This window comes from Grampus griseus, assembly GCF_964374135.1.
Source record: "Grampus griseus genome assembly, chromosome: 17".
Classification (NCBI taxonomy): Eukaryota; Metazoa; Chordata; class Mammalia; order Artiodactyla; family Delphinidae; genus Grampus; species Grampus griseus.
In genome coordinates this window covers 43,953,471-43,976,046 of record NC_139011.1, presented here as the reverse complement: position 1 = coordinate 43,976,046, position 22,576 = coordinate 43,953,471, and the positions used below count along the sequence as shown (strand labels likewise).

The 22,576-nt window shown below is 37.4% G+C and overlaps 1 protein-coding gene across 1 annotated transcript in view; it reads right to left on the bottom strand.

The window, feature by feature from the left end:
- RUNX1T1 (RUNX1 partner transcriptional co-repressor 1) overlaps positions 1-22,576 on the bottom strand; it is a gene marked incomplete at its 5' end in the record, with an annotated part of 133,072 nt that overhangs the window by 27,890 nt on the left and 82,606 nt on the right. Inside the window, 4 exon segments of the mRNA XM_082674973.1 lie at positions 2,778-2,979; positions 3,520-3,605; positions 7,900-8,150; positions 22,215-22,396. Of these exon segments, the coding sequence (XP_082531099.1) occupies positions 2,778-2,979; positions 3,520-3,605; positions 7,900-8,150; positions 22,215-22,396 (721 nt within the window).

Sequence of the window (22,576 nt, the reverse complement as noted above, 5' to 3'; positions counted from 1 at the left end):
AGAGGCTACTCATTTAAAATAGTCTTTACTTAATATCTGGGGGGAACTCCCCAAATTCAATTAGTAATAGATTAATCATGTTATCTTACCAATCCCTCAAACTGACTTAATACTATGGATATATTTCAAAAGCGAGAATGGGAATGAGTTTAACAAACACAACACAACAGTTATGGAAGTTACATTTTTCTCTGTACAGTCACCAAATACAATTTAAAATGCTAAAAATGAGTGTATGACTAAATGTTGTCATTGTTTCTAAGATAGGAATGTGACTAGGGCAATATTTTGAACTAAAGATATCTTCTATAACATTATTCTGAAGGTCTCATTTGAGACCAGACAGCAGCTTAAGAATTAAGAGAATCCAGCTAAAGGAAACACATGTAGAATAATCATAGGATATGGAGCTCTTAGGCATATCCATATGCCTATATCCATAAATCCATATCCATAAATTTATCAGTCAATATCCTTAATCCTTTAATTACACACACTAATACATTCGACTCCAAAGCCTAAGAGAAAACCTCAGAAAGCACTTAATGTAAATGATTGTGCCCCATATTACAAACTACCTGCCTTATTTATAGCCATAGCCCAGCTCACAAGATGGATGGAACTCGAAGACTTCAGGAATCTACTGGCAAAAGACACCAGGGAAATATAACTGTTGGATGCTAAAACTTGCATATTGTGTGGCTCTTGACAGGTTCTCCCTATGGCTGTGGTAAGTTTCTTTAAAACGCAATCTAGGGTTCTGTGTCCCTAAAGAATAGGACTGTTTTAACAGAGTCCCAACAAAGAAATGAACTACTTGTAGTCTTTGAAAAATACAATCTATAAAAGCTTAAAACCAAAGCGATCTCTTTTTTACCAAAAATATGAATTCATTAAGCATCATTAAAAGTAATGTGATTTGTGTACTCTTAAGGAGTTTTTAAAACCAAGTTTATTCTTTTGATTACATAACAGGGAAACTAAACCTAGCTTCCTGGAGAACGATGAACACTTGTATCACTAGAATGCGTGACTATAGATGATTACATGATAACGGTCCTATGTTCAGTGTGCTGAATATAACTCACATAGGTCTGAAATCCTATCCATTTCTGAATTTTTTCTTTTACAATAGACAGCAGATAATATTAATCCTGTCAGTGCAGAGGACTGAATTGAGCAGCCTGCTGGTATGACCACTAGCTATCTGCTTGCCTATCTCTTCCACTAGCTTAAAAGTTCCTCAAAGGAAGGAATTAAGAATATTTTTCCTTTATTACAGTACCTAGCATGATGCCTGACACACAGTAAGCCAGGTTCAACAAATAAGCACTGACTCGATGCATTTGTTAAATAGAGCCAGCTAAAATGGATATTTTTACTCCCAAAGTTTTGTTTAATTTAAGGCTCTCAATTTTTGCCTAGATTGGATGATTACAAATATTGTCTTTATTATTATTATTATTAGCCAATTTTGGTTCACAATACAGAAGTAAAAAGCAAGATGCTTATTCTATTCTAAACAGTTTGGTTTAATTTGGTTCAAATTAAACTTAAACCTATTTTCACTGCTTGCCTTAACATAAGCTAACAACACTTTTCTCTTTAAAATATCCTTTAGAATAATGTTTGTTGGGTAAATTAAATGACCTGGAATCTTCCTTTATTTAATACTTATTATGGCAATAGACATTCAGCATTCAGGGATTAGCAGGAATTGACGAACCTAAGTGCAAAGGAAACTTTAATGACTAGGAATCATTTTAATAAAAAAAATAATGTGATCAATAGCCAGATAATATACTTCAAGTTTTAAATATTTGATAATCAGCCATGGATGATAATGAGGCCAAAGTCACGAGCTTAATCTGCACACAGGTAATTAGTTTTGTTTTTACAGCATGGACTGTACCCTAACCTAAGCTAGGTAGCAGGTGTGGGGCTAAACACATAAGAAAAATGAGATGAGAGAACAGGGGTCAACACAAATCCATCTCCATTAAGTTGACTCAGACTGTATATACAAGTAGTGGCCAGCAACGTAAATGACAGTAGCTTATTATTAATTTAGGAAAAAGTCCACAGGCCTCTCAAAAATTATTTCAGGTTCAAATTTTCTTTCCATGTACTTGGGATTACATTCTATTTATAACCCCAACAATTCCCAAATCTCAATACTAAATACGGCCACATGTACACATTCAATTTCTAAAGCACTGCTATATTAATAGTCCTGTAAGTTACTAGAATTAATAAAATCACAGTTAAGCCATCTAAGTTAAGGTCATGGAAGAGCTAAATCTATATCACTAATTTTCAAGTGGCAGTGGGCAAACTATAGAGCCCTTAGGTCTCTTCCTGGAAGCGTTTTGAGATAAATTACTCTCCAACACTAGGGTGCAGCAGAATTCCCCGGAGAGCTTGCTAGAAGCTCCAAGCCCACTCCCAGAGATTTTGTCTTTGCAGGTTGGAGACAGGGTCGAAAGAGCTATTTTATGAAGGAGCACGCATTTTAGTGATTCATGTGAAATTCTGGTCCAGCTTTGAAGCTTTGTCATAAGCCCAAAACATTAACCTAGAAAAGGAGTTTAATTTTTGTAACTGCCTCTTTCTATGCCAATCTGCCTAACAGACAAGACATATTGGAGGATATAAAGTGTTTATTGTTCTACAATTCCCTGTATAGCCTTTATTTTTGAAAAGACGAGTTAAAAATAAAATCGGCATTAATAGCATAAGAAGTATCTGTTCAATATGTCCATCTGAAGAAAAGATACCTAACGCCACTGGGTCTGGATTGACAGGACTCTGCTGCCTGGAGTGGCTGCTGCTACCGCTGCCGCCCTTTTTTAAGTCCTCAGCATCGCTGTACCGCCGGATCCAGTAATTCAATTCCTCCCGGTCCGCTTCCTGACATCGCCTTAGTACAGTGAGAGATCGCCTTGTTTTTTCTACCATGTCCATTATGCAGTTTAACAGCTATGGAAGAAATGGGCAGGGGGAGAAAGGAAGGATATATTATCAATCACCACAACTCATAGACTTTGGTGGGTAATGAAACAAACTATTTTAGGACAATGAAGAATGCTATTTTATTCTGAAGCCTTCCGTCTAATATTTTCAAAGGTTAGATTTGACACAGAGATCCAATAGATGAGTTAACTCAATAGGAATGAGAATAAAATGTGGGAGGCATGACAGGGATATTTCAGCTGAAGTAAACCCATCTTTCCAAATACTAATCCCATTACTGGATAAAATAAATAACTCTCTACAAATAAAACAGCAGCCCACTGATCTGGCTTTAGGGAATCCTTTCCATGATCTAAACACTTCTCTTATATAAGTGGCCTTGATATCAATTTAGAAATCAAATCCTATATTCTACTTTAAACATTCTCATTTATTACTTTTTCAAGGATGGCAGAAAATACCTTCAAAGCATCCCCACACTTTTATCATGTCACCTCACTCCAGCTGTTTTCAAAACATTTTTTGAAATGATTACCAACATCTTACATGGTCAAGATGTTTCCATTCCTCTGCCCATTCTCTGTCTGTCAGTCTGTGATCAATCATTTCTTCTTGACGTGTGCCATGCAACCCTATAAATATAAAGAAGGTTGAATCACCCTAAAACATTAAGGACATAATCCATATGTGCATAGGCACTTAGCAAAGACTATGTGGGCAAACTAAAGGATGTGAAAATATATTCGATTTTTGAACGGAGGCATGAGTCATATTCAGATTCAGAATTACCTCATGGGTCTCTCATAGAATGATAAAATGTTAGAAAACTAGAAGGAATTTTAGAGGTCATCTGGTCAGAACCATTTCTTTTACACATGAAGAGATACCAAGCCCTGAGCCAGTTATCCATATAATGTTCCCTAAGTGAAAATATAAATATATCCTGAATCTTAATAAATACAAGAAACCACAAGTATACATTAAGTGGTTTCAAAGTGTGGCTTTCCTGAATTAAAAACGAAGATAGCATAAATTGTTTTACATGAATAGGGATATGCTTTTCTAAAACAAGCACGGTAAAACTATTCCACATTTCAGCATAGTATAAATGAACACAATCCTATTACATACACCTTCATGATAAAACTAGGCCATGAAGAGAGGGCTTGCATAACATAAAAGCAAAATATACTCATTCAATTTATCAAAAAGTAAAAAATAAAAATAAATTGGACATCCTCTATGAAAACAAAATCAACATACCAGATATAATTTTGGACAAATACCATAAATCCAAGCTAAGAAACTAAAAATCCTAATTTGTAGTCCACAACATAAATATTAATGCTCTTTAGCATCACAGTTAAGATGCTACCATGAAAAGGTAATAAGGAAACACTTACCAAGTGAGAACAATAGTAACGAACATGAGCAATTAGCCAGGATGCTTATCAAAATAAAAAATTAATGTGTCTTCCTAAAGGGACAGGGTGAAAGAAAGGGTCTAATCAGAGATACCTAGAAACGCGTGGCTCTTCTGACAAATTGTGTAAAACACCTCATGTTCTACTATCAAGGAAAGGCACTAGGCTATGGCAAGATTTTCCATTTTAAACAATTAAAACTATTTATTTTAGTTGCCAGTTCTCACTGTTACTCTGAATAGCAAATTAAGTTTGACATGGTTTAGGCTTCTATAGACACCTAGGCTCTTTTTCTGAGGGAGTTATGTAGGAGTTAAATGACAATAAAAGTTATGAGACACTGCATTCCACTTTTTGTGAAATCTGAGTGGTTAGAAATCCCCTTTTAGCTGATTTAGGGAAATAAAGATAATGAGTCATATGACTTTTTTCAGCCAACCATGAAAATACAATTTAATTTATAGCTGATGGAAGTGAGCACATACATGTCAGCTTTCTCAGACTAAATTAAAAGCTAAATATAAAACACTGCACCATTCCTCTCCAATTAGAATATATTCTGAAATACATTTTTAAAGCTAAAATTGTCAATGCCACCTATTGGTAAAAAAATAAAATTGCAAATAAGCTTTAATAATTTGCATAATAGAAAAGACATTGGAGAAGAGTAATATTTAGTTATTTCTCTGTTGTGACAATTTCAAGTTGAAATGTTTGCAAATATGTTATTTTTATTGACTTATTTTTTGCCTGTGTTTTAGGGAAAAAGCACTACCATTGAAATGAGTCATCACAGAAAACAACTGGAGAGTGATAAAGATATAAATGCGGTGTTAAGATTCATGATGGAGGCTTCTTACTATATTGGCCTATATAAAGACCAAGAACTTCAGAAGTCTTAAAAGTTTCAAAACTTCAGCAGATTAAATCAATGGTGATATGAGCTCTACCACCGGGAATAATATTAACGAGCAATAGGATGTCTGTGGCTAATGGGATAACAGCATTTATGGAACAGTGCTAAGCATCATCTCACTTAACAACAATAGAAAAATAATAAGTACATTAGAAACATGTTTGAGCCCAAGTACTTGGTGAAAAAATACAGGTCTCATATGTTTGCTGCTTTTGAGCTCTGAAGGTCATTTGTTGGATACAGCCAAATCTTTAAAAAGAAAAAATAAAACAACTCAAATTTTTACATTTATTAATTTTTCTATTTCAGATACTTAAATATTCATCACCACACAATTTTTATTTATATCCATAATACCAGAGGGATGTACTAGGGGAAAGCAGTTCAGACTCATTAAAACACATTTTCATTTGTGGGCAATCTGACACTAATGTTGAGTCTTACCCAATTCCTAACTAGGCTGAAACTCTAAGTTTATTTATAAACTAATGCTGCCTGTAAAATTATTTTATTAAAAGATTCTAGTGAGTACACGTCTCGGCAAATATGTCTCTACACATAATAGACATTTATAAATCGTACCAGACTAAGTATACATTTATGACTATTTTTATATTCTCAAAATGGCGGTCTGATGTAACACCATGATTTGTTACTCATACGTCAAGGTTTTACTTTACTTTAACACATAATAAACTAGGCCAGACTTCAGGGACGGTTAAGTAGTTGCGTATATTTATAAAGATTACCACTATTAGTTTTATAAGCTAATATAATTAAAAGGTAAGGAACATGGTCTGATAAAAAAAATCACATAAAACCAGTGGGTACAGATATAACCCATAAAGGAATATTTTATATTACTAGATGAAAACATAATCATTGAATATAAGCATAATTAGTTCCTTGTTGATTACTCTGTAGTGTACTGGAACTAATATTTCATAAAATAGAATCTGCTGCCTAAGAAATAGGCCATTTCCTGGCACTTACAAAGTGGGGTATCTGGAGTTGGTCTTACAATGACCTGGTAACTCCACTTCTATTTGAAAATAAGCAATCATGGTTTGAGGGCATTAGTCATAAATAAATGGCGAGGCTTTTGCTTTGAAGGGAGCTGTTATCGCATTTGATTTCAGGGTCAAAATATCAGTCCAGACTGAGAAATAACATAACCATTTTTGAGAGCTCTTCGAAATGGTACCTGAGAGAACATTAGACAGATTGGTTATTAAGAAAGAACAAATTATATGCTTAGCCATTTGTCTGACACACTATATAAATGTAGAAATGATGTTGTGGGGAAGTGAAACTACTATTTTACTATCTCACATCCAGGGCCTCCACCGTCCCTCCCCTCAACCTGACTCTCCCTTTCTGCTTTCTAAACATTTGGAGGGTTGTGTTTTCAAGCAAAAGACCCTACATATGGAAGCCCCTATGTCCTACTAACCTAGTTAGAAGTCTAACATAAACCTCTGCTCACCACAGGCTAAAAAAAACGTTGTCCTACTACTCAGGCAGGGAACTGGCCGTGCTTCCCAAGTTCTGAGCCTTCAGCTCTGTGTTCTGCTTTTCTACTTGGACTTCGTCCTGTGCTGCTTCCAGTATCTTGTCCACCAAACCGTCCCATGTCAGGGAAGTTTGCCAGCAACCAGCTAAGAGGTAAAGGCAGTCCTGCTGCTGGACAGCATGGATTCAGGGGACAGAAAAAGACTAGAGAGAGGGCTGACTATTGCTCTCAGTTTATCGCTAGGTTGACTCGCGAAAAATCAAGAATTCAAGAAGCCCCAGGAACAGGAACAGTGCTCTAATGCTATCACCTCAAACACTGATCATGTATCAAAACTTACCTATTCGTCTTCCTTCTCATTTTTCATGGTGACCACCTGTTCTTTAGAAGACAGTGTCTCCTAAATGCTTCACTTCCAACAGTTTTATGCAAAGAAGGAATGAACACAGGCAAACAGAACACGTATTTACCCAAACTCATTCCCTTCTTTGGTATTCTGATCTTTGACACTAAATTGTCAACACTAAATTGAATCACTGACACTTCTAAGTTGGAAAACAAAAAAAAGTACTAAATCATTCCTCAAAGAACATCTGTTGACTTAAACCACAGACATAATAATACCATATTGTATTTTTCAAATACAGACTATCACAGAGACTGGAAAACTCCAAATGAACTTTGAGACTATCTGAAATAAAAGATAGAATGAAATAAACTGATTTTTTAAAAATACTTGTGGCAGACTAACTACATACGAAATCCCTCATATTAAAAAAAAAATTAGAAACTTGTTTTGCGTATGTTAATACAGTTCAGGAGGTTATATTTAGATGCCCCCCCCCAAATAATAACCTGCTGTCCCAAAGAACGTGAGTAATTAAGAGAGAGAAAGCACAGCTGTTAAAGGACACAGTAATACCAACAAAGTTTTCTCATAAAGGAGACACTACATAAAGAAAGGGAATTTTTACCCCATCACAGATATCAAGCCTCAAGTTTAGCTGAGAAGTAATGATGCAAGTCTTGAAGCATACAGTCCCCAAAGAAGTGAAGAGATCCTTCAGTCTTACCCATAGGTCTGTTTCTGTCCCTGAGGTCCCTGTGGCTGGGGTGTCGATAGGAGTCCCTGTAGTGGTGGGCAATGGCCATATCATCCAAACGGTAATGCTGAGGTGGAGGAGGGGTGGGGTGAGGCAGGCCATTGGGCTGGTAGGATAAGCCATTATTTGGACTGTACCGCTGGCCTGGGCTAATAGTGCATGGTCGCTTGCTTGGATGTTCTGAGTGCAAAGGCTCTCTGTCAAAGCCATTTTCTTTGGTTCTGAGGGAGGAAGAAAAAGAGTTTGTTTCATAATGTACTCAGAAACCAGCATAGTTTGGACACTCACATTTGAACTTGTAATATAAACAGAATATTCTTTTACTGGCCAGAAACTTTCTAAACTCAGCTTCCTAGACCTGTGGGAATTCACTAAAACCCATGCTGAGGCCTAAATGATCACATGACTGCACAGGAGAAAATGTTCCACTTCTCATCAAATTAGCAAACATCTTTCAGTTGAAGTTCATGTGGTTCGGTCACAAATAAGAGGAAGCCTGATCTCCACTCTGCAGATAACATTTTCACTCAAAAGCAAACACTTGATTTCTAACAAATTACCCTTGGATTTCTAACAAATTACCCTTGGTGAAGATTCATCAAGGTACAACAGCGTCACTCTTTTGGTGAATTCTTCAGGTATACCTATTGCACCGATCCAAGCTATGTCTGACTTCCATGTCAGAGGACATCTATGAGCTGTGTTGTTCAATACAGTAGCCACATGTGGCTGCTTAAATTAAAAGTGAATTAACAGGGATTCCCTGGTGGCGCAGTGGTTAAGAATCCGCCTGCCAATGCAGCGGACACGGGTTCGAGCCCTGATCCGGGAAGATCCCACATGCCGCGGAGCAACTAAGCCCGTGCGCCACAGATACTGAGCCTGTGCTCTAGAGCCCGCGAGCCACAACTACTGAGCCCGCGTGCCACAACTACTGAGCCCGCGTGCCACAACTACTGAAGCCCGCGCACCTAGAGCCCACGCTCCTCAACAAGAGAAGCCACTGCAATGAGAAGTCCACGCACCGCAACGAAGAGTAAACCCCGCTCGCCTCAACTAGAGAAAGCCCACACACAGCAACGAAGACCCAATGCAGCCAAAACTTAAACGAATAGATAAATAAATTTATTTTAAAAAGTGAATTAACATTAAATAAAGTTTAAAATCCAGTTCTTCAGTAGCAATAGCCACATTGCAAGTGTAATCGCCACCTGTGGCTAGTGGCTATGGTACTGGACAGCACAGATACAGATCATTTCCATGATGTCAGAAAGTTCTATTAGAAAGCACTGATCAAACTGAATTAATTAACTTAATTAATGCAATAAAACAACGTAATGTCTGGGACTGACATTACCTTGGGCTACCAAGATAATCAATCAGCAGTCATACAGAGCTAGCTGGGATTAGAAGAAAGATTGGGGCAAACCTCTTTCTTTTAAAGTTGAGGAAACACATGCCCAGAGAGCACAAGTGACCTGTCTGAAGTCATGACATCTTAGGGCAGGGCAGGCACACCCTGACTGCATTTCATCATGTGATACACAAAACTGTACTTGTCTTTCAGAAGGAACACATTCTATAAATGAGACCTGTTAACTGCTCCTAGATTCTCAAACAGAAGTAGGGTTAAAGAAATATTTTCTGACTGAACGTATCTCTAAGAGACGAACTCAGTGTAGTCTGTAAGATAGGAATGCATCACCTCCACTTTGACTGCAAGCACAGCTCCCCAACTAATTTTTTACCTCGCAGCTGGCTCTCCTCACAAGACCAGCTCTCTATCCTTAGACCAGTGGCAGCATCTACTTTCCCCGGGAAATTTCCCCATAAGAATTCCACCAAATCACAGTAGCTACAGATTTTTGAGTGCCTTTTTTTTGGCCTTGCCCTGTGGCTTGTGGGATCTTAGCTCCCCAACCAGGGACTGAACACAGGCCATGGCAGTGCCTAACCACTGGACTGCCAGGGAATTTACATCTGCACACCTTTTTTTGATTTTAGGTTGGTTAGGTTTAGATACTTTAGACACTTTTCCCACTTTCCTAGTGCCCAGGGATAGTCTTTGTCTGATAAAACTGGAGGGATGTGAATGGAAACTGACTTGACAACAGAGATCATTTAGGGGCTAGAGGATTCTACAATGAATCACCCTTTATGTCCCTTTAGGGTAGAACCCCAGTGACAATTTGCACACATCAGATTATAAAGGACAGAGAAGTTAGAGATAGAAAGTACAGGCACACTAAGAACTGAGGGAAACTGCAGAGTTCAATGGGAAATGAATATATGCCCAGTACATGCTGGTGAAAGATGTTCTGGAGCCAGGTGACTGTCCAACCCTGGAAATGCCAGCAGGGCATGGTCCCCATGGGAGTGTCAAACAGAAGTCTCAATGCTGCTCCTGTCAAAGTATCTACAGTAAAATATTCTGACTCCGTACATATTGATCATTGACCAGACTAAAATGTCTCAAACGTTACAATGCACTGCTTCAAAATAATTTTTAAAAGTGAATGGAAACATTCTAGATATATATCTTCGAAGAGGATATTTATGTGATTCTAATCTGCATTTCCATATCCTACACATTTCTGAATAATACACTTCAACATTCAATGCATAAACATTTCCAGCATAAATCAGTTGGAAAATACTCAAGACTATTAGTAGCTATGATATAATGTCAACACAGCACCTACCTTACTGGCAGTGTGGTGTAGTGGAAAGAGCACTGGACTGGGAATCAAGAGACCTGAGATTTAGTCCTGGCTCTTCCACGACTAGCTGTGTGACCTTGGGCAAGTCACTTAACCTCTCTGGACCTCAGTTTGCTCATCTGTAAAATGAAAGGGTTGGACTAGATCAGTGGTTTTCAAACTGTGCCACTTGAGGTGCTTAGGGATTCTGCAGGCAATAAAGAGCTTTTACCCCAAACAATCAAGATTTAAAGGGCCAGAGGAACCCACTTATCATTCTTATCTATTTTAAAAGTTGAGGTTCCACCTAAGGTTTCATTTCTGAAGGAAAAAGCTGCTAAAATCAAGTTTGAAAACCACTGGACTAGGATAATTTCTGAGGTCCCTTCTAGTTTGAAAACTCTGCAATTCAGTTATTCTATATTTATTTCTAAATGTCATTTGTACAGCACAGGGGATATAGCCAATATTTTATAATAATTATAAGTGGAGTATAACTTTTTTTTGTGCAAAAATAAAAAAATATTCTCTAAATACCTTATAGCAGCCTAAATATATAAACATCAAAACATTTCTAAATATCAAAACATCTTTGATCCAATTGTGTCAAACCAACTCAACTTACTGGTTTTGTGTCTCCTTGTTCAAAGATAACAAGAACATTCAACACTGGAAGAATTCTTACTATTTTCAAAGTAGTTAGATATGTTATTTATCTTTGCTGTCAGATCAACCCTCTGATCAGTGCTATTACTTCAACGAGCCTGTATTGAAGCTTTTTTCCCTCCTAAAGCAAGGACAGTAATGTCCTAAGAAGCAGGGCTAGCTCCTGAGTCTGTCCTCTCATTTCTATCATGTCCTTGCAGTGACAGTCCCTATTCTGGGTCTTATCACTCTTGCAGCTATTGAAACAATAAAGCTCATCACCTCACAGAGGTAGGTATATTTCAGCAGCAAAGCATTCAAACGGCCCACATAAATAGTTATGAGAAGTCTCCCTGTGCTTCCTCCAACCACTCAAGTCTACCTATAAAGCCAACCCTATTCAAAGGATGTATGTCCAGAAAGCTAACCAAAACAACTTAATTGCTATTTTGTCTGCTTCTTAGAAATGCCTAAAACTATCTAAAACCTCATTTGCTTGGGGGCAAATTCCAAATCTGAATGTTTCTTACCTTCTCACAATGTATTAGGCAAAAACTAACAAATACTTTTCATTGTCCCATACCAGCATACTCTCAAAATAACTCAAATTCTAGTGGGAAGTCTGTCATGTCTCATGGGTTTCTAGAAGGCATTTTTTGGTTTGTTTTTTATATTCTATCTCCCTTCCAGGAGAAATGTTCCTCAATATAACCTAACTACTTCAACAATTAGATCCCAATCACTTCTCTCTCAGGGTCTGATGTCCTAAGAGTAGAAGACTGCTCAGGACTCAGCTATGTGACCCTGAGATAACCTGGCTTCAGTTTCCTGCCCAGTAAAATGAAACTGATAGGAAACAATACAGTGTTTAAGAAAAAAAAAAACAAAAAAACACACTTAAGAGACAACCTAATTTACACCTTACCCCACTTCAGGCTGTTCTCAGCTCCTCAAAACAGAGGCTGTAAACTGACTTACTTGAGAAAGAAAACAAACTTTAAAAAAAACTTTCCTCTATATAAAATATTTTAAATGTCATAATAGGCTAGTATGCACTGAAAATTCCTTAGTAACATGAAAATGGGGAAGAATGAAGAAAGAAATTATTAAGATCGTGGCAATAACTAGAATAAAAGGACCAATCAATTTCTTACATGACAGGAACAGACATAAGTTTTTTTCTAGATTCAAATGCTTTTTAAGTGCGGAAAACAGCACTAAAAGATTGTTCTAGGGAAAGGCAAATTGGTATAGCATAATAAACCTGAGAATGGCAAGGAAGAAACTTAAAAATTCTGATATTAGTCCTGTTACAAATAAATACATGCCTTAGGTGCTGACTTCTCCAACTGACCACACGTATTTCAAACGGCACATGTCTAAACTGACCTTGTCTTTCTCTGGTACTTCCTTCACCAGTCAATGATGCCACCTTTTACTTAGCCACCAAAATAGAAACTTGGAAGTCACTCTATAACTTTCTTCTCCAAAAAAAAGTCCTGCTGATGGTCTCATAAGCTTCTCTGGCATAGGTCCTTCTGCCCTACCTCAAGACACATTATCTTGGCCTTATCATGCCCTTGTCTTACTCTGCAGGCATCTCAGCCAGAACCAGGGCTGAGATACTGGCTGAGTCTTTAAAAAAAACAAACAATTTTTTACTTTTTATTTTAGAAAGAAGCATATATCTAAATCTCAGGAGGTGACAGTTCTGTTCAAGTAAAGCCCAAAGACATTAATAACTTAATCTTAAACAAAGCTTCCTTCCCTTTTCTAACACATGCAGTTTGTTAAGGCTTCCACAGAAAGACTAGACACTGAATTAAAGGGCAGGGGAGTGGTCATTTAGGGCATCATATTTTCAAAACACAACTCAGTAAAAGGTCTCTTCAGGAATTTTTAGGAAATAGATTGAGTTTAGATAAGAATTTTATATAACACCCTATATTGGTATTGAATAATGTATCTGAAACAAAATACATTACAAATTCCCCTGCTTCCTTAAAAAGAAAATCAAACCTGATTCTTCATGGACAACCTGCAGTGATTTCTGTGTTTGCAGAAATATCACCCTGCAGGAAGTGGGATGTTCAGATGGTGAAAAACAAAGCACTGAGTGATACAGGACCAACACTACTGGGCCACATGGAAAGAAGTGCCTTCCATCTCTCTATTGCTAAACCACAACCTAGGAGATAACTTCCTAAGAGGCGGGCTAACACCTTCTGGAGTAAAAAAGATAGATGCAGGTAGATGTTGGTCCCTCCAGACAAAAACAAGATACCTGGGCCCTTAAGGATTACAATATGTGGGTTCCCAGAGCCTTCCCTCCCCCAAAGAGAAGGTGGAAACCTTCAGGCACATGTCCCTGGAGCTCTCCATCTGCTGATCAGTCAGACTGACTGGGAGCGGCTGTCCCCTTGTCTTCACTAATTTCTGACCACTGCTGAAGTATTCAGTTGCTACTGCTCCTGCTGTCTGGAACCACATTGTTTTTTTTTTTTTTAATACATCTTTATTGGAGTATAATTGCTTTACAATGTTGTGTTAGTGTCTGCTGTACAACAAAGTAAATCAGCTATATGCATATATATATATCCCCATATCCCCCCCCCCTTGAGCCTCCCTCCCACTGTTCTTATCCCACCCCTCTAGGTGGTCACAAAGCACCGAGCCGATCTCCCTGTGCTATGCAGCAGCTTTCCACTAGCTATCTGTTTTACATTTGGTAGTGTATGTATGTCAATGTTACTCTCTTACTACATCCCAGCCTCTTCTTCCCCTTGTCCTCAAGTCCATTCTCTACATCTGCGTATTTATTCCTGCCCTGCCACTAAGTTCATCAGTACCATTTTTCTAGATTCCATATATATGCGTTAGCATACGGTATTTGTTTTTCTCTTTCTGACTTACTTCACTCTGTATGACAGACTCTAGGTCCATCCACCTCACTACAAATAACTCAATTTTGTTCCTCTTTATGTCTGAGTACTATTCCATTGTATGTATGTGCCACATCTTCTTTATCCATTCACCTGTTGATGGACAATTAGGTTGCTTCCATGTCCTTGTTATTGTAAATAGTGCTGCAATGAACATTGCGGTACATGTATCTTTTTGAATTATGGTTTTCTCAGTGTATATGCCCAGCAGTGGGATTGCTGGGTCATATGGTAATTCTATTCCTGGTTTTCTAAGGAACCTCCAGACTGTTCTCCATAGTGGCTGTATCAATTTACATTCCCACCAACAGTGTAGGAGGGTTCTCTTTTTTCCACACCCTCTCCAGTATTGTTTGTAGATTTTTTTTAACATCTTTATTGGAGTATAATTGCTTTACAATGGTGTGTTAGTTTCTGTTTTATAACAAAGTGAATCAGATTTATGTATACATATATCCCCGTATCACCTCCTTCTTGTGTCTCCCTCCCACCCTCCCTATACCATCCCTCTGTGTGGTCACAAAGCACCGAGCTGATCCCCCTGTGCTATGCGGCTGCTTCCCACTATCTATTTTACATTTGGTAATATATATATAAGTCCATGCCACTCTCTCACTTCGTCCCAGCTTACCCTTCCCCCTCTCTGTGTCTTCAAGTCCATTCTCTACATCTGCATCTTTATTCCTGTCCTGCCCCTAGGTTCTTCATAACCGTTTTTTTTTTTTAAGATTCCATATGTATGTGTTAGCATTCGGTATTTGTTTTCCTCTTTGTGACATACTTCACTCTGTATGACAGACTCTAGGTCCATCCACCTCACTACAAATAAATCAATTTCATTTCTTTTTATGGCTACGTAATATTCCATTGTATATATGTACCACATCTTCTTTATCCATTCATCTGTCGATGGACACTTAGGTTGCTTCCATGTCCTGGCTATTGTAAATAGTGCTGCAATGAACATTGTGGTACATGTCTCTTTCTGAATTATGGTTTTCTCAGGGTATATGCCCAGTAGTGGGATTGCTGGGTCATACGTAGTTCTATTGTTGGGCCCATTTTTGGATTGTTTGTTTTTTGGATATTGAGCTCATGGGCTGCTTGTAAATTTTGGAGATTAATCTTTTGTCAGTTGCTTCATTTGCAACTATCTTCTCATATTCTGAGGGTTGTCTTTTCGTTTTGTTTATGGTTTCCTTTGCTGTGCAAAAGCTTTTAAGTTTCATTATGTCCCATTTGTTTATTTTTGTTTTTATTTCCATTTCTCTAGGAGGTGAGTCAAAAAGGATTTTGCTATGATTTATGTCATAGAGTGTTCTGCCTATGTTTTCCTCTAAGAGTTGTATAGTGTCTGGCCTTACATTTAGGTCTTTAATCCATTTTGAGCTTATTTGTGTGTATGGTGTTAGGAAGTGTTCTAATTTCATTCTTTTACATGTAGCTGTCCAGTTTCCCCAGCACCACTTATTGAAGAGGCTGTCTTTTCTCCATTGTATATTCTTGCCTCCTTTGTCAAAGATAAGGTGACCACATGTGTGTGGGTTTATCTCTGGGCTTTCTAGCCTGTGGAACTATGCTTTCTTATTCTAATCTGTCATCTACACATTTCAACTGGAGCCCTCTAATTTTTTCTTTTTAGTGAATCAATCATGGCACTTTGTTCCTGGCTGCTTTCATGGCTGTAGGTGTTTCAGAGACATACTTTTTAAAATGACAGAAAGAAAGTAAACAAGAAAGCAAAAAAACTCTTAGGGGAGAGGGCCATTTGCTACACTACTAAAAATGACTGTACTAAGTTTAATTTTGATTATTTATTTGTTCAACTAGTGTTTTGTTGTTGTTGTTTTGTGGTGTTTTGCTTTGTTTTAGATAGCCGGTATGTGTAACATGCACTATCCTGAGCTTTACTGGACATACAAAAGTAAGCAAGACATGATCCCCAACACCCTCCCCTAAGATTATGGTTTAGTAGTAGACTTAAATGCTTTTTGGAAGTGTGCTAGCAAGAAATTTTTTTTTTACCATAAACCCAGTTTAATTAGTGGTACAAGACTTCTATACTGCTACGCAGGACCTGAACTCAGCAGCTACCATAAAAAGAGTAAAAAGTGGTATGGGAGATCAGAAGGAGAAAAGATCACTACATTTGAAAGAGCAGGGGCTATGGAGCTGGCTTCAAATTTTGGCTCTGCTATTTGCTGGCCATATGAACTGAGGAGGCTTAATCTCTATGAGTCACAGAATAGGGGCAATTATTTCAGAGCTACTGAGAGGACTATATGAGAGACGCTACATAAAGAGCCTAACACATATTTGGCATTCAACAACTTAACCAAAGCACTTATTTTTCAAGCTGAGGCGTTCAGAGGCTGGGGTATTACAAACACGGTTATAAGAGTGCGGGCATTCAAGTCAGAGAACCTAGGGTTTAGAATCCCATCAGTGCCTCTTACAAGCCATGTGACCTCAGACATATTATCCAGCCAGCCTGAACCTATGCAATAGGACTGTCAGGAAATAAGTGCTGTGTGTTCATATGTAAATTATTTAGCATGGGCCTGGCACATCTTAAGTGCTCAGTAAATAGTAACCATTATTATAATATTCATGATTGGGAAGTCTTCATTCAAATAGTAGAACCTGTCTTGAGTTAGCTTGCCAAGTATGAATAGAATTATTATACACAAGAACTGGGGCAAAGAACAGAAACCATCAGTCAGAATACAGACTAAGGCATGAACAATGTTCAGCAGAGCCAGACCCTAGGACAGCAGCAAAAATAAGGCTAGCAAGTTTACGCTGAGGCTGGAGTATGGAGACCAAAATGTTCTCTACAGCCACACAATCTTTCTCATCATGTAAATGCAACTTAATGCAATTTCACTAGAAGCCTCCACAATTGACATGACTAATACAAAAAAGAAAAAAATCGTTTCTACAGGGATGATTACTCTCTTCTTGAAACCGATGAATGCATTAAAAAATGCAACACAAAACAAGAATGTGTGAATATAATATAAATCCCTTATATTTTTTCACAGAAAACTGAATGCGGCAGACAATAAAAATTTAATTCTTATTTGCATAGTCAATTAATTCTACCATTCCTTATAACTTTTCTTTTCTTTTTTCTTTTGGCCGTGCCACGCAACATGTGGGATTGTAGTTCCCCGATCGGGGATTGAACCCGCACCTGCTGCATCAGAAGTGCTGAGTCTTAACCACTGGACTGCCAGGGAAGTCCCTACAATTCCTTATAAAGTGCACCTATCTTTTCTCTTTAGAAAGACAAAAATATTGAAATCTCATTCATTTTGCAGAAAAGGAAAAATGGATTTAATAGGTTCAGCTGGTGTGTGCTTTGCTAACAAATCTTATACATTCAACCAACACGGTTTCAAAATGACTGCCTTATGACCCTCCAACATTCAGTGTTTTCTAGTTTACTCATTAAGCCAGGAAATCTGGCTTACTGTGAATCCTCTATCAGTATAAAAATTTATAAAACCTCAGAATATTATACTGTTGCATTTGCCCACATAAGCAATTACAGAGAAAAATAAATGAGGGAAAGTAAGGAGGGAAAAAGACACAATTCTTAGTTAAGCTTTCCTTGTTTACATTCTGCACATTAAATCATATTTTGTGCAACTGGAAGATTTCAGGTAGGTAAATTTCTCCACTAAGAAGCTCTGTAACTTTAAGCAAGTTCTTTCATCCTTAGTTTTCTTAAGATAAAGGATTGGCCTCATAAATCTATAAGATTGCTCCCAGCTAACAAATTACATACTTCTAAAGCTCAAGAAAATCTTTTTAGAAAATAATGTTTAATAATTGAGGGTGGAGGAAATACATATTAATGCAACCATGTGGGCTTCATAATAAAAACCAAGATGTGTTAAACTGAGAGTAATTTAAAGCATAATTACATTAAAATGATTATCTATAAATATATAGATATAGAGATAGATAGATGAAGGGGATTAATATTTAACATAAATCACTTGAAACGGGGAGGAAGGCAGTGGAGACAGTGTTACCCATACAAAACCAATGATCATTCGATTTGATTTAAGCCAGGAAGATTCTGAGTCAGAAAATCGGCATGACAGGTGAGAGCACAATGTTAAAGACAAATATAACAAAAGCTGCAACATCAAAGCTGTGAGAAAAGACATCAGATGATAATTAACAAAAAAAAAGTATCCTTTTAAACATAGTAATTTTTAACTATTTTTGTACTCTCAAAAAAAGGCAGCCTTTGTCTAACTGCTCTTTCCCTCCTCACTCCATTTGAAACTGTGTTTTCATAACCATCATGGTGAGCAGTTTTAAAGAGGACTCTCAACTTCTAGTCTCTGTTTGCAAGTGGTCTCTTCATTTAATCAGCTCCAAAAAAAGGTCTGTATTCCCTTCCTCAGCTTTTCCCATCACAAAATGGCAAGATAAACAATAAACTTTTACATATGAACAAAGAATAGAAATCAGAACTTTCTATTAACTTTCTCTAATATTTTAGGAAGAAAATAGCACGATTTTTAAATGAAAATTGTCTCTTTCTAATTTGGGTTCTAAGTTATTCTACCACAGACCTACAAATCTAGTATAGTTGTTCAGGGACTCACCCTAGATCTATTTTTAAAAAGAAGTAGAATAAATTTTACTGTTCCATACAGGAAAAAAAAAAAAAAATCATAGACTTCCCCAGAGTATTCATTTCTCTGTAAATAAAAGTAATGCTTAAAAAAAGAAAAAATATAACCAGTGACAATCACATTTAAAGATGAGAAGTTACATTTGCCAAAACCCATCCCTGAAATACGTGAGGACTGTTTAGTAGATTAAATCAGCAATCATCACAGAATTTAAGCCCGAAAGTTGTAAACAAAATATAGAGCGCTCTTTTGTTCGTGACATGTCATGAACAAATTATCAAAATGTGTTTTCTCCTCAGGTGTCAGTTTTTCCCTCTTTTAGTGACTGATGGTTCCCAGTGTTATTACAGAAACAGATTGATCTTTTTAATGAGCCAGTTTAATAGACTCCAAAATCTCACCGTGGCTGCTCATCCATGTCAGACCATATGCACCAACAAAACATTCAGTAAAACAACAAAAAAAAGCTCTGCTGTCACACAGCTCCATACTCTATAAAATTTCATATAGTAGATCTGGATATACAGATAAATAACCAGAGAAGAGGAAAATGCACATGCAAACAAGATGAAGAAAATATATGCAAAGAAATAGTAGAGGCCCATATTTTCTTGGCTCTGATCAAATTCCCACAAGATACAAATGTATTTACACAACATATTCTCATTACCCTTCCTCCTAACTCTAAGGAAATCCATTTGCCATCTTTCCATTATAACGCACACTTCAGGGTTCCACTTGAAAAAGAATGTTCCACCCAAAGAGCAACTGTGTGAATTCTGACTCCAGCAACTGTCTATGGATAACCAGAGGAAGAACACTGAAGGCTCTTTTAAAAAAGTTCTACCTGACTGAATGCAAACATGCATGCACACACAGCTACAGATCATCAAAACAAAAATGCTGATTTTCTGTGGAATTTATATGAAGTTTCCATATCAATGTTAGCACATTGCCAAGGGCTTACCTCAGCACTGTTCAAGGGAGGTCTAAAGTCACAGTATATTCACATATAAAACACTGGGAAAGAACCAGTGGAGAAAGTGCTGGGAATATAGAGAAGTGGATAAAGCAAGTTTTCATTCTGCCTGTTACGGTTACTTAGCAGTTAGAGTTTCTAGAATAGATTGTGTCCATTTCCAATTTTGCCTATAGGATTACCTTTACATTTATCACAGCTATCTAAACCTTTCCCTGTTATCCTCTCCTCCACCCAAATAAATGTTCTTCTTCCCAATTTCCCATCTAGTCTCTCCTTAATTTCCTTTACCACACTATCTTGGAAAAATGGAGCTGAAACATCTCAATACCAGCAGGTAGTACTGATTCCCTGCAGGGTAAATGGTTAGGATCAGACAGGAATACACATGTGAATCATCTATCTTTGGGCTGCTTCTTGGTTTGTAGTATCATGTGGACACACCACTCAGACACCTGGATTAAGCAGGTGCCTTTAAAAGCTTAAGTACTAAATGCTTAAATATGATTATGGAAATACAACTTGTGAAAATAAGAAAGTAGCACTGTTGGTAGGTCATGTATGGAGGCGGGTCTACAGTGCGTCAGAAGTAAACTAACGTTTAATCTTTTGCTTTAGGCATTTTAAACTATTAAGAGATCCTATGTCAAGAGGAGAAAAATTCCAGAGATTGTAGCATAAAAACTGCTTAACAGAGGATTATGTAATAACTGTATGTAAACTGGCTGGCTTTTAATAACATTCTGATTTGCAAAGCAACTATACATTTAAGGGTAGCTAAGTTGGTCACAGATAGATGTCTCTGAGCAGCTCCAAGGATCATAAGCTCCTAGGAATCTGTGCCAGGTTGTTAACCTCTCAAAGGCTGGTCTACGCTTCCCTGATAAAATGCAGAAGGAGTGAATGGATAAGTAGAAAAAGGAAACAAAGCATAGGACAAACAAGTTTCCGAATATAGTTGCATTTTAAGATTCTCCATATTTTACAAATACTATGCAAGATGCTGATAAGACTTTATATTCCTGGATTAGAAAATATTTATATATGAGGCTGAGGTATTCAGGAAAATTATTTTAGTAAGGTACATTGGAAGTTTCATGTGTATGCCTTATTCAACAACTAATTTGTAAGGTTTAATGGAGAAGGGGTTTTATTTTACATTTCTTAGAATTCTCAGTTATTAGAGCAGAGTACCTGATAGAATGAATATTGACTGATAAAAGTTTTCAGCAAAAATGTCATCTATAAGTTCTATTACTTAACTCTTATCTTCACTCAGTCCATCTAGCTTCCCAGAAGTTTTCTCTTAGTTCATATAAAACCCAAATTAAATAGCTACTGCATTGTGCTTAGGCCAGATTTCAAAACCATCATGTTTTGAGAAAACTTAGAATAACAAATTTCCTAACACTGAAGGGTAAAATATGTGGTTGGGATGAATTACATAGTAAATGATAATTTTAATACAGGGATACCCTTGGAGATAATGTATGTTCAGTTGCAGACCACCATAGTAAAGCAAATATCACAATAAAGCCAGTCACACCATTTTTTTTGGTTTCCCTGTGCATATAAAAGTTATGTTTACACTAGACTGTAGTCTCTTAAGTGTGCAGTAGCACTACGTCTTAAAAAAAATGTATATACCTTAATTAAAAAAATACTTTATTTGTAAAAAATGCCAAAACAACTACAATAACATTAAAGATTACTGACCACAGATTACCATAACAAATATAATAATGAAGAAGTCTGAAATATTGTGAGAATTACCAAATTCTCACAGAATTACACCGAGACACAAAATGAGCAAATGCTATTGGAAAAATGGTGCCAATAGAGTAATTCCATGCAGAGTGCCACAAACCTTCGATTTGTTTAAAAAAAAAAAAAAGAAAAGAAAAAGAAAGAAAGAAAGAAAAGCAGTATTTGTGAAGCACAATAAAGTGCAATAAAACAAGGTATGCCTGTATTGACTGCGTGTCTAACAACCGTCAGTGGCACTTGGCATATCTGAATATCATTCATCTTTACCTTTTCCTTTAATATTGCAAGCAGTGGTGGTGACCATTTGTAATGTATAGAAAAATCAAGTCACTAGATTTGTACATCTGGAACTATCATAGTGTTGTAGGTCAATTAAACTTAAAAAAAAAATTACAAGGAGCAAAGATTAACCTGCACAAAAAGCTAATTGACACAGGCCAGAGACTCATCACCCTGTAACACCCCAGGCCAGAGCAAGATTCCCTAGATGGCCACTCTAGCTTATTATTATTTTGCAAGAGGTGTCGGTCAGCAGTTTAAACATGACATGAAACATGTCCTCATACTGCAGGTCTGGGGTCCTCCTCCCTCTCACCTGTCTGGAGTTCGCCTCTTCCCGTTTTCGTTCACATCGAGAAGCAGCTCTGAGGAGTCAACAGGTGAGGTGGTGCTGGCATCCAGAAGCAGCTGTTCATGCTGGGCGAGGTACTGGGCAGGGTTCTGTTTGGCCAGCCTTGCGCAGTGGAGGAGCTCACGCTGCAGAAGTGGCAAGTTGGCCTGCAGGGGCATGACAGGAATGAGAGGATAGCCCAAAGGCTCCTTTTACCCAGTGGATCTACTCCACTTTTCAAACACTGGCGGACCGGACCCCACAACCTGGCTAAACACAACGCCACTGAATGCATGCAATTCTCAGGCACAACTCTCAGGACTGGCTACAGTGTTAGCCTCCCTCGG